The 16,135-nt window shown below is 59.4% G+C and overlaps 1 protein-coding gene across 12 annotated transcripts in view; it reads left to right on the forward strand.

The window, feature by feature from the left end:
- HDAC7 (histone deacetylase 7) overlaps positions 1–16,135 on the forward strand; it is a 71,389-nt gene that overhangs the window by 37,626 nt on the left and 17,628 nt on the right. The window contains exon 2 of one of the 12 annotated variants that reach the window (XM_072031924.1): positions 10,305–10,733. The exons of 9 other annotated variants lie outside the window; for them this stretch is intronic. Coding sequence is in view for 1 of the 3 variants with exons in the window: in XM_038172556.2 (XP_038028484.1) it covers positions 5,983–6,133 (151 nt within the window). In the remaining 2 variants the exon portion in view is untranslated. Of the gene's footprint in view, positions 1–5,793; positions 6,134–10,304; positions 10,734–13,043; positions 13,276–16,135 lie in introns of those variants that run through there. 2 more of the 12 variants (XM_038172556.2, XM_038172563.2) reach the window with 2 other exon arrangements.

A 16,135-nucleotide genomic window follows, 5' to 3' on the forward strand; every position in this document is an offset into this window, starting at 1 on the left:
CACACACATCGGTTTGTGCTGAAGCACGCTGGTGGGCGAGCGGTGCCTTGTGTCCTCCCGGCAGGCAGGCTTTGCTTGGCTTTAAGATGCTGTCTGTCGTCTTCAGGCTGTCGGTTCACCTTTCTGGTAGCTTTTGGGTACCTTCAGCGTGCAGCTCGGAGTCTTCGAGCTCCCGTGAGTGGCAGGAAGGGCTTTTGGTGAGCTCCTCGTTTGTCAGCAGTTGTGAAATTGGCACCAATGAAACCGTCGCTGGCACGGCCTCGCTGCAGCGCGAAGGCTTTGTGGGGGATTTCGACACGAGCGTTGTTGTTAGGATGCCCGTGATGGGGTTGGTGCTGCTGAAATGTCGGCTCTGGCAGATGCATCCCCACCTGCAGCCGCTGGGTTTGGATCTCCCCCTGCCCTCAGGCTCCGGGGTTTTTATTTTTCAGGGCTGACTTGGAAGCAGAGCGGGTGCTGTCACATATTGCCCAGGTCAAACAAGGGGGCTGAGGGATTCTGGTGGTGGCCAGCCCCTCGTGTGCATCTCAGGGGCTGTTTCTGCATTTTTTCTGAGTTTTTCAGTGGAATTCAAGAGGCAGGATGACAGCTCTCCAGGAGGGTTAAGAGATGCAGAGATCCCAACCATTTACAGGGAAAGGTACTCCAAAAGCAGCCCCTTAACCCCTCAGCCTGCAAAGGGGTTGGCAGGGGGCTGGAGACGGGGACTTTGGCACCCCGGTCCCACCTTCGTGCGCTTGCTCTGCTTTAACATAATCCCCGACAGCGGGTTGGAACCACGCAGGGGTGGTGGTTCTGCCTCTCGTCTGTCACCAAGAGGGCTTGCTGCAATGCAACCTCAGCTGGGAGGCGAGCAGCAACCTGAGGAACCCTGTACGGACAGGTAGGAGCCTCGCAGGGAGCCGGGCAGCCGGCTGCCACCTCCGTGCTTCTCGTTAGCTTTGTAAAGACCGCGGCTGGGTCCTTCCTCGGGAGCACAGACTGCACCAGGAGCTCCGTGCCGGTGGTTTGTGGCTGTGAAATGCTCCTGAGGTGGATGCTGTAGAGCAGAAAAGATGTGCCTGCAGCTTAGCTCCGCTGTGCCTGCTCTGCAGGACCGTGTGTGCGCTTCCCTGCTGGGTTAGGAGCTGTGGATCAACGGCATTCACACCCGTGAGCACGAGCTGAGATGGCAGGAAAGGGCTGAGGCTTGTTGGGAGAGCCTCACGCCAACAAAAATGGAATATTTGCTTGGAAGGAAGGGACGGTGCTGCAGCTTGGAGTCAAAAGGAGCCTCAAGGTATCCAAACAAAGGGGCTGAAGCAGTGGGGACAGAGACTGGCACCCAATTTGGGTGCTGGCCCTGTCCATCTGCAGTGAACCATCCTAACAGCCCCACATCTGATCTCTCCTTGTGTCAAATCACAGCAAAAAGGAGGCTCTGGAGAATGGCCTGGAGCCTGGAGAGCTCCAAATCTCCCCGTGGTTCCCATCTCTTTTCCTGGCTGCCTTTTTGGTTTGTGCCTTGAGGTGTGGGTTTGGCACAGCGATGGCAATGAGCCCTTGGAAGATCCATCAAGCTCAAGGAACTGGAAGGCTTTTTATTTATTTTTTTTGTCTTGGTGACACTCTGCTGGACGTCTCGTTGGGTCTAGCTTGCTCCCGAGTCACTTTGCTGCCCGGCTGGAGGCTTGCTCCCTCCTCCAGGAGCCCAGACTGGGTGATGATGGCCTGCGACGGCGATGGGAAGGAGTGATAGGGTTTGGCTGCTTCCCTGCTGGAGAGGCCGGGGTGCTGGCACGCCGGGGCCGTTTCACACCATGCAGACGTGTCTGGGACAATTCGCCAAGTGAGCCAAGAAGGTGGAGGGCGTGTGCGCCGAGAAGCCTGGGAGGGACGCGGGGTGTAGGATGGGGTGCTGGCACATCTGGAGGTGGGACAGAGGAGCTTGCAGAAGGATTTGTGGGCTGGGGCCGGTCTGAGCTTGGGCGTGTGCTGGATCTGCAGAGATCTGCATGTCCTCCCTCTCGCTGCCTTATCTGCTGGCTCGCCAGGGGAGGCCTCCCAGCGCTGCTGCCCGCCCGAGGACATCCTTGCAACACCCAGCGGCTCTCCCCTCCGTCTTCCTCTCTGCTCAGCAGCTCCTGGGCATTGCCGACCATGGGAGTGAGAGCTGAGGCTTTGCCGGAGCTGCCCCCGCTGCTGCTGAGAGCCCAGGTTAGAGGAGAGGTGACCGGTTGCGTGTTCAGCATTGGGGCACAGATGTTCTGGCTGGAGAGAGAGGGGTGTCCCAAATGCAGATCTCACAGAGGGCTCTGGAACGAGCAAAGCTCCACGAGCTTTGGTATCTCATTACCAAACCCGGTGGTTTCGTTTTGTCAGGATATCTAAATGAATTGCAGAAAAGCTACGGCTTGCGTGGCGTTGATGCAAGGGTTCGGTCGCGGGTGGATAGTTTCCAGCAGATTTGTGCCTTGCGTTGGCATTTGACACGTTTTCAAGAGGAATTAATGGAAGAGAGAGCTGGGATTGCCTTGGCCAGAGGGTGTCCCACGTGGGCAACCTTCAAGAGTGCGGCGTGGTGAGGGGGGGGCTTGCAGCTCCTCTGCCTGGCAGCGACAAAGAAAGGGGTCAGGGGCTTTATGGCAGTGAATACGAACCAAAACCCAGAGCTCTGGCCAGGAACTGTGGCTTTTACGCAGAAAAAAAAAGAGCAATGGCTGAGAAGGGAATTGGGTTTAGGGCTGGGGGCAGTGGATTTAAGCCTGGACCTGGGTTGGGGGCTTCAGGAAGGGGTTGTGAAGCCCTGGGCTGTCCGTGCAGCAGCGGGATGCGGAGAAACCGCGGTGTCCGCGGTGCTTTCGGGTCCGGCTCCAGCCCTGGCAGGCTGTGCCGAAGAGGGAGGCCAAACAGCTGGTGGAGGAGGAGAAGCCAGCAGAAATGGGACCTGCAGGAGCTGAGCTCTCTGGGAAGGTTAAAACGCTTTTTATCCAGCTTGACCTCCCATCCTCCGTCCAGGCTGGGCTCACTCGCTCCAGGTCCCTGCTGCTGCTCCGCCTGGGACTTTCTCCTGCTGCGCCCCTGCCAAAGCAGGAATTCACCCAGGCCTTGTTCCACGTCTCTCTGCAGCAGTCAGGGGGGAATCAGCAAAGCATCTGCAGCACCTCCCGTCCCTCCTTCCCACTTGGGTGCTTGCTAACTGCGTGTGCAGGCTCGCAGGAGCAAGCTGGCAGCTCCCCGAGCCCGTCCCTGGGCTCTCGGCACGCAGTTTCTTCTCCAGGAGCTGCCTCGTGCCCTTTCCACAGCCCACACAGTTTTTTCTTGGGTTGCAGGAGCCCTGGCAGCAGGGTATCGGGGCTGCCTTCCCTGCCAGGGCTCTGCGGGTGCACAGACCAGCTTTTCCTCTTCCCTTATCACCTTCAGCTTCGGGAGAAGCCGCTGCGCAGCTGCTGAGCCGTGGAGGAGCTCTTTGGTTTTGGCAGCCAAGGGCAAGCAGGAGTTCAAGAGCTGCCACGGCTGCGGAGGGAGAGACCACCTGAGAGAGCACGGGAGGTTGGCAGGGAGCAGCGTTGAGCAAAAAGGGCTGGCAAAACCCATGGCCAAACTCCTGGAAGGGGGAGAGCGGCTGCTGTAGAGGGGGAGAAACGAGAGGGGAGCACGGGAATGGCTTGCCACTAGATGGAGCGAATGGTCCCGTGGGGATTTATTTTCAGCCTCTGGCACGTTCAGCCCAGGACCTTCCCTGTGGGAATAGGTCCCTTTTCCCTTGAGCTGCTTTCTGAGCTTGGCTTTGGAGACCTGAGCTGGCACCTCGGGGACCCTAATTTGGGCAGAATGTCCTTTGGGGGGGAGAGTTTCCATGTGTGAGTGTGGTGGATGTGGTGGAGCAGATCCTGCTGGGCCTTTGGGTTGGGAAAGTGGCCTTTTGGGAAGCCACCCGGGCAGGAGCTGGAAGCATTCATTGCCCAGGGGATGCTCACAGAGCCTCAGGAGGATTCTGCTCGCCCTGCGGCCACCCTCAGCGACCTGGGACCCGCAGCAGGAACCCCGGCACCTCGTTTTCTCCCACCTTGTTGGTAGAGAGAGCTGCAGACCGCGACAGGAACAACGTGCTGATGCAAGAGGAGAGAAGAGACATGGGCAAACCTCGGCTGTCCCTCTCTGGAGCTGACTGGGAGCATCAGGAATCCCTGCAGCAGCAGCTCCTGGCAATGCGAGTGCCTGCGCAGCCTCCCCAGCGGGGCACGGTGCTGCTCCCTTCCCACCGCCCGCACGCCAGGGGAGGGGTGAGCTACAGCAACAAAAATGCGCCCTTCCACTTGGGTGACTGCTCCCAGTTCGAGATGAAAACATTTGTTCCTGAAATTGGAGTCATTCCTGGGATTGCAACACCCAGGCTGTGTTTCCAATTAATCTGCTCAAGTCGTCATGCATTTCCAAGCGCGTTGGCTCAGCGGAGAGAAATCTGGCGCTGGCTCTGCGCTGAAATGCCAGCTGAGATGTGCACAGTACGAAACGAGGAGAAAGCAGCCCCAGCACACAGCAGCCCACCGGCAGCTGGCACGGGATCGGGGTGGGGGGCACGGGGCAGCTCCGGGACGGCTGGAGGGGACGTGGTGGGAGTCAGACCGGCTCCCTCCTGGGAGAGGGGAGGCTTGAAATAGTTGTCGAATGACCGCCGGGTTTTTCCTGCCTGGTTTCCTCCTGTTTTTGGGTGTGTGTTTTGTTTTGGGGAGAAGGGGAGGGGGGGGTGAAGGGAGTCATGCTCGGTCTGTTCGCCGCATCTGCACGAGTCTGTTGGCGGCCTCACTGCTGCAGCGAGGAGCGGGAGGTGTTTTGGGGTGGGTGGTGGTGGTGTCTCAACCCCGATGCCTTCAGCCTCCTGCTGCCAGGCTGCTGCTGCCCCTGGTGAGGTGGGCACGGGCTGCATCCAGCAGGTCCTTGGGGGCTTTGCTGTGCCTCTCCAGGTACCTCTTGGAGGCCCTGTCCTCCTGAAAGCACTGCCCACCCAGATCTCCATCCCTCTGCGGCGATGCTGTGATCCTGGTGATGCATCTCCACGAGGAGCAGCTCTCTGGGGAGCTGCTGGAAGGACATCCCCAGCCCGTGGCTCCCCTCTCCTAAGGCTGCCTTTGCAGAAGAACCCCGGGGCTGGAGGTGACCTGATGCATTCCTCATTTCCCGTGTGATTTTTGTCGAAAAAAAAAAAAACGAAATTGGATCTTGCAGCCCGGTCCCAGCTGGGTGGGAGCGGTGCGGCGCGTTCGCACAAACACTCATGGAAAAGCCGAGTTTGCGTAGAAATCTTCCCTTTCCAAGAATGAGGCTCGGGCTGAGGCCCCCTCCCTCCTGAGTCAGCAGGGGTGATGGATGGGGAAGCTCGGCCGCCCTCCTGCCGCTGGGGTCACCGCTGGTGGCTTCTCCCTCCGGGGCTTTGTGAGGAGCCTGCAAACAAACGGCTTTCACCCTTCGGGAGCTGGAGCAGGGACGGAGCACCCGACTGCCTCCTTTCCCCACGCCGCAGGGATGTTGCTGCTGCCTGCCCTGCAGCAGCTGGAGCTGGAAAGCGTTAAGGGAGGCCGGTGACAAGTCCACTCCCAGCTTGGATCACGCTGCCTTTCCCATCTGCGAGGGCAGCACCGGGGCAGCGCGTTCTTCTGCGGGAGTGCCGTGCGAGCCTGCTCACCCTGCTCGGAGGCCAGCGCAAGCAAGGCGGCCCGTGGCGGACGCATAAAAGCCTGAAAAAAAAAAAAAAAAAACAACCAAAAAGCAACCAACAAAACAAAACAGGGAAGCGAGAGGAGGGGGAAGGCAAGTTTACCCCTGGCACTGAGCGCTGCAGTGCGTCACTATAACGTATGCTACTCTTAAGGACGTTGTGCTGATTTCCCAAATTACGTGCTCTGGAATAGCCTCTGCCGCCTAGATTTTTTAGCAGCGAGGATGTAAACTTTTCTATATTGGCTTGCAGGACGATAACGCCGCTGCCTTTCTATTTTTGACATGGCAGCGGGGCAGAAATGCTCTTGGGAACCTTCGGGGAGCGGAGCAGCTGGGCTTGCGGCGCTCCCTGCGCGGCCGGGCTTCGGGCGCGACGCCAGCGGCTCGGCGAGCAGCGCCTGCTGTAGGAGTGCCCGGTCCCCCCTCACTGCAGGTACGGGGAGCTCGGGCTGGGCAGAGGCAGCAGGGATGCAAAATGCTCATCTTCCTTTCTCACGCGTTGGAGCTGTGGGCAGGATGGGTTTGTGTCGGGCTCGGTTGCTGGCAGGGTTTTCCAGCTGGTGCCGTGCGTGCTGCATGGGGATGGATGTGTCCATCCTTTGGAGCAGAAAGCTTGGATTTAGCTTGGAACCTGCTTTCTAGGGGCCTTGTTCTTTCCTCTGGACTGGATGCGAGGAAAGGAGGGCTTCTGTCTTAGCTTTTCTTGTTGTGCAACACAAAATCCCACCAGCCTCAGGAGTGGGGTTTATCCCAGCGCTGGCCACTGCGCATGGGGTCTGAGTGCAGACAGGGCTGTGGGTTTGCGCTTTGGGGCGGTTCTGTCCGTGTGTCCCACCTTCGTTCTGCCCCTAAATTGCAGTGGAGATGACTTTGGCCTCGAGGGTCCCATTTTTGTTGTTCCAGGCCGGGTGCAGCTGCGCGGGGCTTGGCCACGGCTGGGACAATGGCAGGAAACCGTCGGCCGCGCGCGGTCCTCGCCGCTGGCCAGGCACCGGAGCCTCGCGGAGCCACCGCTGCCTCCGCCGCTCCTCCCGTGCTATTTCCATCGCATTGTCCGGAGGAGAGGAAGGATGTTTCCAGCCTTCTTCCTTTTTGCCTCAAAGGGACGCGGGGAGGGGAGAGGATTTTGCTGGCTGCTGCTTGTGCAATAGGCACAACCGCTGCGCTTGGACGCGCTGACCCGCTCCGCCCAGGTCGAGGGGCTGCTGCGTCCCGGTGCTGCAGGAGATGCTGCTGCCTCCGTGTCCTTCATTCCCAGCTCTCACTTGAGGCTGTTGGGATGTTGTTGGCTCTCAACGGAAGGTATCTGGGGAGGGCAAAGTGGGATCCTAATGTTAGAAATTCCCCCAGCGCCGCGCTTTGCTGTGGATGTGCGTGTGGAGGTGTCAGGGCAGGGGTGGGAGGATAATCCACGTGCAGTCAGTGCCTCTAAACCATGGAGAGGTGTGCACTGGCAATGGGAAGGTCACCACGTTGAGATGAAGAAATGTGGCCTTTGAAAGGGGTTCTGTTTATTTTTGGGCTGTTTTAAGTTCTTTTTCTTGTGGACAAGGCTCTGGTGGTTGCAAAGAACTGCAGCAAAACTCCTCCTGTGTTTTTTTTTTTGCACTGCTCTGGCTGCTGTGGGCATGCAGAGTCAAGGCTTGCAGTGCCGGAGGAGGCTGGGCTCCCACGTGCCAGGAAGTGAAAGCAGAATTAAGATGGGAAATGATCTATATTTGCTGCAGCTCGGTCCTCCAAACACCACTAAACCCCAAACGTTTGAAGCAAAGATCTTCGTCAGAGCGCGGCCACACCTCTGCCGCTGTCCGGACGTGGAGGCATCGCCCGTGACGCATCCGAGGGTTTGGCTGCACGGGAGAGCTTTGCCAGTTTTACCGGGGTGGTTATCTCTTCCCGGTAGCAGCCAAACTGGGAAAAGCCTTGCTCTTACTGGAGCGCGTGTGCTCAGCTGGGATCACCCCAGGACAGCCAGGAGAGTCCAAATTCAGCCCCTTGGCGCGTGCTCACGTCACATCTGTGCCGGGACAGCCCCAGCATGGAGCAGGACAGCTGTTTTTTGACGTGGTGGAGCAGAAAGCTTTGAGGATCCCTCTGGGCTCTCCGCTTGTCCCATGGGGAACGGGGACTCAGCGCAGCGACCGCGTCCTCTGGGCACAGCCCCCGCCACGTGCCTGTCTCGGTGCCACTCTCCTTACCCCGCCGACCGCTTGACGAAGCCCAGGGTCGGGGCCAGCCGGCGTCACCAGCCAAAAATCCCGGGAGCTCCCAGCTTTTCCCGCTGCCGGGAGGTGTGCGGCGGTGCCAGGGCAGTGGAGCAATTACTTGGCGGCCGTCGGAGCCAGCTCCTTGCGTTAGCACGAAATGCCGGCGGTCTCCGGGGCTCGTCAGAGCGCTGTGCCGGTCCCCGGGGCTCGGTGTGACGGCCTTGCCTGCGTGTTTTTTGCCTCGCTGACGTTCCGGCCACGCTCGTCCTCTTACGTGTGCTGGTGTCTGCCCTGCTGCAGGGAGAGGAGGAGGAGGAGGAGGCGTGCGGGGTGCTCGTCCCCATCTCCCTCTCCGTTTTCGTGGCTTTGAGCAGGGAGAAAGCGAGAGGACGGCGGTTCTTCTGCAAAGCAGCTTAGGGGTGATGCAGCTGATGCAATAAAACATCACTTCAGGCTGAGGCAGGAGCCTTTCCCTGCTCTTAAAAACGAACGTGCTGCGGTGTGTGAGCTTCGTTATGGTCTTGCACGGTCCTGTTTGCAGAGACCTCGGCGTTTCCACCTGCTGCTGCGTGGGGCCTGGGTGCCAGCCACCTGCCCGAGCCCACGCAAAGCCTCCCTGTTTATTTTGTCTAAAAGTAATATCCCCAAAAGGAGGAGGAGGAGGACGGCGGGGAGGGGGGAAATACCCACTCTGGCTTAATTGCACTTAATGAGCCTGCTGGAGCTGGCTGCCAGCGGGCCGAGGGCTGTGCCAAGGTTCGTACTTGCCCGTGAGAACTGCAAGGGTGTGGTGGCTCCGCCGCTGCTGGGAGAGGAGATCTGAGAGCCGCCGCCAACGGGGCACGGGGACACGTGGTGACGTCCAGCAGTGGCCGTGCCCAACGGGCCCCAAAGGTCCCGTGTGGGTGCTGGAGCCCGGAGCAGCCTCGTAGCTGGGGCTGGCTGTGGTTCTGCACCATGTGCCCAGCGAGGGGCTGGGTTTCAGCGCGGAGGCTCACCCACCTCGTTGCAAGCACCCCTGCTGGCCCAGGGTGGCTGCCACCGGTGTTCCCATGGCGTGGCAGAAAGGTTTGTTGGACCCAGGCACGCTTCAACCTCCTCCTGAGTAAAGGATCTGATGCCTGCGCCTTGCCCCAGCTGCACCAGCACCGACTTTGAGCCCAAGGTTGAGTTTTGGCAGCTCCTTCACGAGGACCCAGGTACGGGAGGCAGGGCTAGACAGACCCACGGCACAGGATATCAGAAGTGTGCCCGTGCAGGAAACTGAAAATGCTGCGGCTTCCTTCCTCTGACATAAATAGCTCCTGCCCTAAAAACCACGGCTCGGCTCCGTGTGCTGCCAAGTGGTCTCTGGTGGCTGGAGAGGACACCCAAGGGCTCCGAGCCACCCTTGGCCAGCTCCGTGGGCACCCCGCGCACCTCCCCGTGGCTTTGTGGGGCAGCCCCAGCCCTCCCCAGCCTCAAAGCCCTCCTGAAAGCCTCCTTCCCTAACTGCACAGCCCCTCAGCGCTGCAGAAAAGCCCTTGGGTAACCCCAGCTGTGTCCTGGCTGGTCGTGGTTTAACCGTCTGGGCATCGAGCCCCCTGGAGAGCTTCGTTTGTGCCTCCTTCCCCCGGTGTCCCCTTCCCCACGTGCCACCGCCGGTGCCGTTTCTCCTGCCTCCTTTTTGGCCTGCTCTCTGCATAGCGTTGGGCACGAGTTATTTTGACTTCTTTTCCTGACCAAATCTGCCTCCCAGCCCGGCCTTGGACCTCGGCCAGCGTTTGCCAAAGGGATTTCCTCCTCTGCAGCCTGCAGAAGGGCCCTGATTAAAGGGCAGGTCCCCCTTGAGGAGTCACTGCCTGAGAGCGGGTATTGTGGCAGTCCAGGCTTTTGTCTCAGCAATTCCAGATCAAGCAAAGCACCGCTTGTGAGCCCCGAGCTCCTCCCTGGGGGCTTATGAGTCAAGCTGGCCTCTTGCTGTGTTGCACGCAGCAATTAAAACAGGGAAAAAAAAAAAAAAGAAAAGAAAAGAAAAGAAAAAAAAAGTGGGCTGAGCTGTAGCACTGGTGACAGCAGCCCGGGCGCAGCAGCGACCCAGCGCAAGGCGAGGCTGCTCCTACCTGGGGAGGCTTAAACAAAAGGGCTGGGGTGTTGCTCCCTGCTGTTTTTTGGCTGCTGGGTGGGATGCTCGGAGCAGTCACCTCATGCACGCCGGGCACGGTGGCAGCGGGGACCCCCAGACGGGCTTTGGGTCCGGAACGGGAGCGCTGCCCAGCTTGGCAGCGTGCCGTCCAAACCGGTTGGGAACGCTCTCCTCCGCTTATGCAAAGGGCTGGTAATTGAGGAGAGGTTTTCTTTTTTTTTTTTTTGTCTAATCGTTTGATCTCTCCTCTGCTTCCCTTGGCACGGAGGCAGCATCCTCTCGTGCTGATGTAACCAGAGCCGGCGTGGCGAAGGCGTCCTGCGTGCGGAGGGTGCCGCTCGCTGCCTGCCAGCCCCTGCACCCACCGGCTGGGAGAGCGGAGCTCAGGGCACGAGGAGCACGGCCAAAACCTCTCCAAAAAGCTCTGGGGTCGCCGTTGGAGCGAGGCGATGCCGTGAGGCTCCAGGCTGGATGGTTGCCTCGTGCTGGAGCCCAGGAGAAGCCCGCTCTGCGGGAGAAGATGGCACTGCTGGAGGACACCGGGGTGCTGGAGCCGAGGCAGAGCGGGAGGACTTGCTTGCCTGGAGCTGCTGCCCATCGCCTGCGCGCATCTCTGCCTGCAGGAGTTGGCAGGATTTGAGGTTTTGGGAGCACGCCGCAAACCCTCGCCCCTTCTCCAGCTGTGTCTGCGAGCGAAGGAGGTGGGCGACGCTGCTGGACGACGAGGCGAGGGGCTCGGGTGGGAAGGAATCGAGTGGGGAGCTCAGAGACGGGGTGGGCTGCGCTATGGGGATAATTCCCTGCTCCTTCCGTGCGGCTCAGGACTTTTTCCTGGCAGTTTCCCCCAGCAGAAGCTGCCCACGCTGCTCTGGGGAGCGCACGGCGCCGCCAGGCAGCCTTGGCTCCCCTTCACCGAAGCCCTTTGGTGGTGGATTTCCCTCGCTTCCAGAGGAAACGGCGGTGGTGGCCAGGCTTCCTGGGGATACCTCGCATCCTCCCCGAGAGCCTGGTGCCGCAGTTTAGTTTGGGATGGGGCCGATGGCTGCTGTGGGTGGGAGGATGCAGCTGCTGGCAGGAGCCGGAGGGGTCCAGGTTTGTGCCACTCCTCCCTTGCTACCTGCACCGAGCGTGGCGTGGGGATGTGGCCCTTCTGCAGAGAAACTGGTAAAGAAAAGCAGAAAAAAAAAAAGCTATTTACTCGTTTTAGATGTGCATGCATAGGCATGACCGGTGCCATACATCAGGGCGGGACAGGAACAGCCGCCAGGGACGGGGATGCCTTACGCTGGGGTTGTGAGCAGCTATTTGGGAAACCGCAGCCGCTGCGTTGCCTGCCCGTGGCGTGATTCCATCCTGCCCGTGCCCAGCTCCCCCCTTGGCTCCGTCCCCGTGCGTCCCTGAGGCTGAAAAGTCTCCGATTTAGACTGGAAACCCGCCGCCAGGTTTTGCTGTGCAGGTTTTCTGAGCCGATCTGGCTGTGTGTGCGTGCGCCCAGGTGCTTTGAAGGCTTCTAAAACTCCCCGGGACAGGGGCAGCGTCCAGGGTGCTCAGCCCCTGGCACGTTTGCAGGTTGCTGCAGCTCCTGGGGAGCTGTAGGGGAGAGCAAAAAGGAAGCTGCTTGGTGTAAGCATCGCCTACAGTGAAATTTGGGGCTGGTAATAGGATTCGGGGCTGTGGGGTAATTTGGCGAGGCGGGATAACCCGCGATCCTCCTGACCAGCTTTGCCCCGCGGGCAAAACACTTCGCAGGCCAATCTGAGCGTGCGGATTTGGGAGCACTTTGAAAAGCTGCCTTGGAAGAGGCACTGAAAACACACCTGTGAGGCTCCGCTCGTGCCGCCGGGGCAGCTCCAGAGCCGAACCAACGCTGGTGCTTCGAGGTTTTTGGGGAGCTGGGGTGCCTGTGTCCCTGCTGTGGGTGCAGCCGGACCTCTGGCATGTGGCAGGAGCAAGCACGGATGAATTAATTCGTGCTGAAGGGTTCCCAGCCCTCTTCCTATGCCTTGTGTGCCGTAAGGGTGCTGCAGGAAGGTGCAGCGTGGCCCCGTGGCTCTGAGCATCCCCAGCAGCACCAGTCCGGGGCTGTGGCTTGAGAAGTTCCTGTGGTTCTTGGTGCTGCCTGGGTGAAAGAGATTTTTTTTTTCCCCTCTTTTTATGTTCCAGATAAAAAATCTGGAAATTAAAAAAAATAAAAATAAAAAAATAATAATTAAAAAAAAAAAGGGGGGGGAGAATAGCCTGGTGAAATACAGATAGGTTTTTTTTTTTTTTCATCCATCTAGCACCTCCCAGCCCCAGCATTAAAGAAACAAAACCGTGACAGCTCCGGGCACAGCGCGTTTTGCTCCGTGTCCTTGCAGTGCAAACGCCCCGGTGCACTGAGAGATCGTTGGGTCCCGGAGTCATCGGTTTTCGGAGTGTAGCTGCCTGTGTTCGTGGGGAGAAAATCCCAGGGAAGGCTGTTAAATGTCTGACTCAAAGGTCACGAGCCACAAATAACCAGCAAGAGTAAGCAGGGGAAGGATTTTGCCCTGCTCCGATTGCTTCCTTGGGCCTTGTGTGAGTTGTTTGCAGGCTCAAACCGAGGAGTTTCTGATTTTTGTGCTTAAAATACCCAAATAACGTGCTTTGCTCGCAGGTGTATGCGCACAGCCGTGTTGGCTTCAGGTGCATTGCTTTTAATTGTGGTTCATCCTCTGTCTGGGAAGGGTTTTGTAATGTGTGCGACTGCCAGACTCGAACCGTCAGGTGCCTCCATTTATTTTTTTTTTCCTGGAAGCTTTCCGCAGAAAAAAAAAAAAAAAAAAGCTGAAAGAGCTGAAAAAAAAAATAATATTTATGTTTTTACCCTTGTGGAAAAACTCTTCGGGGCTTTTCCTAAAGAAGCATCAGCCTCGTCTTGTTTTTGGAGCAGGAATTTGATGTCTGGTAGGGAGGAGTGGGATCCACCCACATCTGGCCAATTCATAAAGCCCTTGAAAGCCCCAGCTAGCACGCTCCGAAAAGAGTTACCGGGACTTGGCAGCCGCCTGCTCCAAGCATTACATCTTCCCCGCATCATCTGCTCGCATGGCTCACGCGGGACGCTGCCTGGGGACGGCTGTGGCCGCGCGGGGCTTTCCCCGCAGCTGCTCTTCTCCCCGTGCTGCCCCTAAAAGGCTGGAAAAGAGGAAAATGCCCCAAAGAGTCCGCTTTTGGGGGATCCGGCGAGGGAGCTCTCGAGGGATGCGGGAGCAGATGGAGGTAGGGGGGCAGAGGGGCAAGGGGAGCGGCGCTGTGGGGTTCCCTGTGCCCTTTGTGGGGTTCCCCGTGCCCTTTGTGGGGTTCCTACACGTGTCCCCACTGCAGCAGGGCAGAGGTAACGGGGTGATCCCCCTTCTGCTGCTGTCGTCCTTCGTCGGGAGCGCGGCGTTTGGCCCCGTAATTAAAGGCAGCGCCTTGGTGCGGATACCCCAGGGGCCACGGGGAGGTTATGTGAGGTACCCTGACTCTGGGATTTCCTATTTCTTGAGTCCCGGCTTTGTGATCTTAATGTTATTTCAACATAGTCTTTTTCGTGTGGTTTCTGATTTAAGTGTTTTTAATTTGAACAAATCCCCTCCGGCTAATTTTTGTTACTTGTGCGTGGCTCTGGAGGAGACCTCTTCCTTTTATTAAAGAGGAATGTTTTTAATCACATGCATTCTTCAACCCGCCTGAACTCTGAACCTTTCACAGCTAATCAACAGAAGATGGGAAACGGTTTGCAAAAACTGCTTTTAATTCCTGCTCGGCCTCGGCCAAAGCTCGGGGCTGGCCGATGAGCGGCGAGCGCCGCGAAACGGGGACGGGGACGGCGAAGGGATGCAGAGCCCCGGAGCTCCTCTGGGGCTGGTTTGCTCCTTACCAGCCCGCTCCCCTGCCTTTGTTTGCTCCCTCCTCGATTCCCTTCTTATATAATTGCAGCTTTTTGCTGACGGCTGATCTCGCCTTGTTCAGGAAAAAAAAATAAAAATCAGGAAATGCCAAAAGCCGAGCGCTCTGCGGCGCTTTGTGTTTTTGCGGGGGGCGGCTGGCCGAGGCTGGTGGCTTTCCCCCCGGGGAAAAGGAGCTGCCCCAGCGCCGAATTAACACCGCTGGCCTGGGAAAGTCGCCGCCACCAGGTTTCACCCTGCCCAAAAATCTTAGCAGGGGGCACTCGAGGGCTGGTGGAGCAGGAGAAGCCCCAAAGCCGGCACTCGGGGGGCGCAGAGCTTGGCTCCGTTGTTCAAAGTGCTCCTCGTCTCTCCTGTGAAGGACTTCCTTGGGGTGCAAAGAGAGCGAAGGAAGGAAGGAAGGAGGAGGAAGAGGCCGGCTGGTGGAGCAGCCTGGAAAATGCTCGTAACCCGCTGGGGGCTGCAGAGCACAGAGCCTGCATTCACGCTCGCCTTGCCGGTGGCTTTCCCGGGGCCGGCTGCGGAGAGGCAGCTCCGTGGCCCCCGTGGCCGTGTTGCAGCCGCTGTCTCCGTGTTGCAATCTCCCCTTTTCCCGCGGAGGAAGGGTGTTGCTGCGGCTCCACCTGCCCAGGTGCCGAGAGGTTTGTGCAACGGGCTCGGCAGCCCCTGGGGCCCTCGCCTCCGCGCGCGCGGGGCCCCGCTTTCGCCTCCTCGGCTTCCTCCTGGCGTGTTTTCCTCCCTGCCACCTGCCCGCCTTGGGTGACCCAAAAAAACAACCTCCTCGTGCCACCGCCGGCACGGTGACGTCCCCGGTGCTGACGGGGGGCAAGGCAAAAACCTTCCTCCCCCCCCCTTCCCCTTCTTTGTGGCTGCATTGCGCCCCAACCACCTCCTGCGTTGCCTGGGCTGAGCAGCTCGAGCAGCTCGGCTTTGCCGTTTGTGATTTATTTAGCAGAAGGAGGAAGGAGCTGGGGGGAAGCGTCGTGTCCTCGCCAGGAGGCTGCGCCTTCCCGTGGTGGGGTCGAGCTTTGAGCCCTGCCCCCCCCCCCGGTGCTGCCGTGGTGCCCGTGGAGCCGGGCTGGCCACCAGCGCCGGCCTTCCCATGCGAACGTTCTTGCGGACTAAAAATAAGTCTCAAAAAAAATTAAAAAATAAAAAAAAATAAAAATGTTGGCAGGCGGGAGAGGAGCCTGTCCCAAAAACCGCCTCTTTTTCCCCGGGAGGAGGAGGAGGATGCTCGCTTCGCCCTGCGCGCACGGCTTGGGAGCTGGAGGCAGCCCCTCGGTGGGGTTCGAGGGTCCCCATGCGGCGCTGGTGGCCTCCGAGGGTCCCCAGCAGGACGTGGGTGCCCTCGGGGAAGGGGGCAGCCCCCCCCGGGAGCCCTCGAGGTGCCGGGTTTTGGCTGCGGGGCCCTTTCCTGGGGCGAGGGGAAGAGGAGGAGCCGCTCGCCTGGCCGCCTGCCCCCTGAATCATGCGCGAGCATCGCATCGGAGGCTGCGGCGGAGGGGAGTTGTTTACTGTAACTCCTGGCGCAGGGCCCGGCAGCGAACCCCAAATGAATTCAAGCTGCCGAAGGAGGTCACGGCTGAAACAAACAGCTCCCAGGGCAGGAAGGGCTTCGTGCGGGGGGCTCGGAGCTGCAGGAGGGACAGGGGGACACCCCCAGGGTGCTCTGCGCTGGAATTTGCTCTGCCGAGCGCCGCGTTTCCAGCTCTGCAAAATCACCCCGAGCTTCGCGCCTTTAACCCAGCAAAGAAGCTGAAACCCCGATTTTTTTTTTCCGCAGAGGTCTGGGTGCCCTCCTACGGAGCCTTTCCTCATCCCTGCCCTCGTCCTCCCCTCTCCCCACCGGCCCCGTTTGGCCGCAGCCTCCCCGCGGGGCGGCTCTCCGCGCGGCCGCTGCCTTTGGGTCCGCGGGGAACGCTCGACAGCCTTTTTCCTGGCTCCGGGAGCACGATGAGGAGTTGTTTTTCTGGCCGCTGGCCTGCCCGGCCTCCCTCTCCCCCCGGCGCACGCGTTCCCTCCCACTTCTTCCCTTCCGCTGCTGCTTCGGAGTTTGTTTTTAAAAAGTCTGAAACAAATGAGGCAGAGAGATTCCCAGCCACCCGGCCAGCGCCTTCCATCCTCGCCTCCCCTCGACGCCCCCCTCTCCTCGTCCTTCCCCCGGGCTTGTCCCTCAGCCCTCCTCA

This window comes from Anas platyrhynchos, chromosome 34 (assembly GCF_047663525.1).
Source record: "Anas platyrhynchos isolate ZD024472 breed Pekin duck chromosome 34, IASCAAS_PekinDuck_T2T, whole genome shotgun sequence".
Lineage (NCBI taxonomy): Eukaryota > Metazoa > Chordata > Aves > Anseriformes > Anatidae > Anas > Anas platyrhynchos.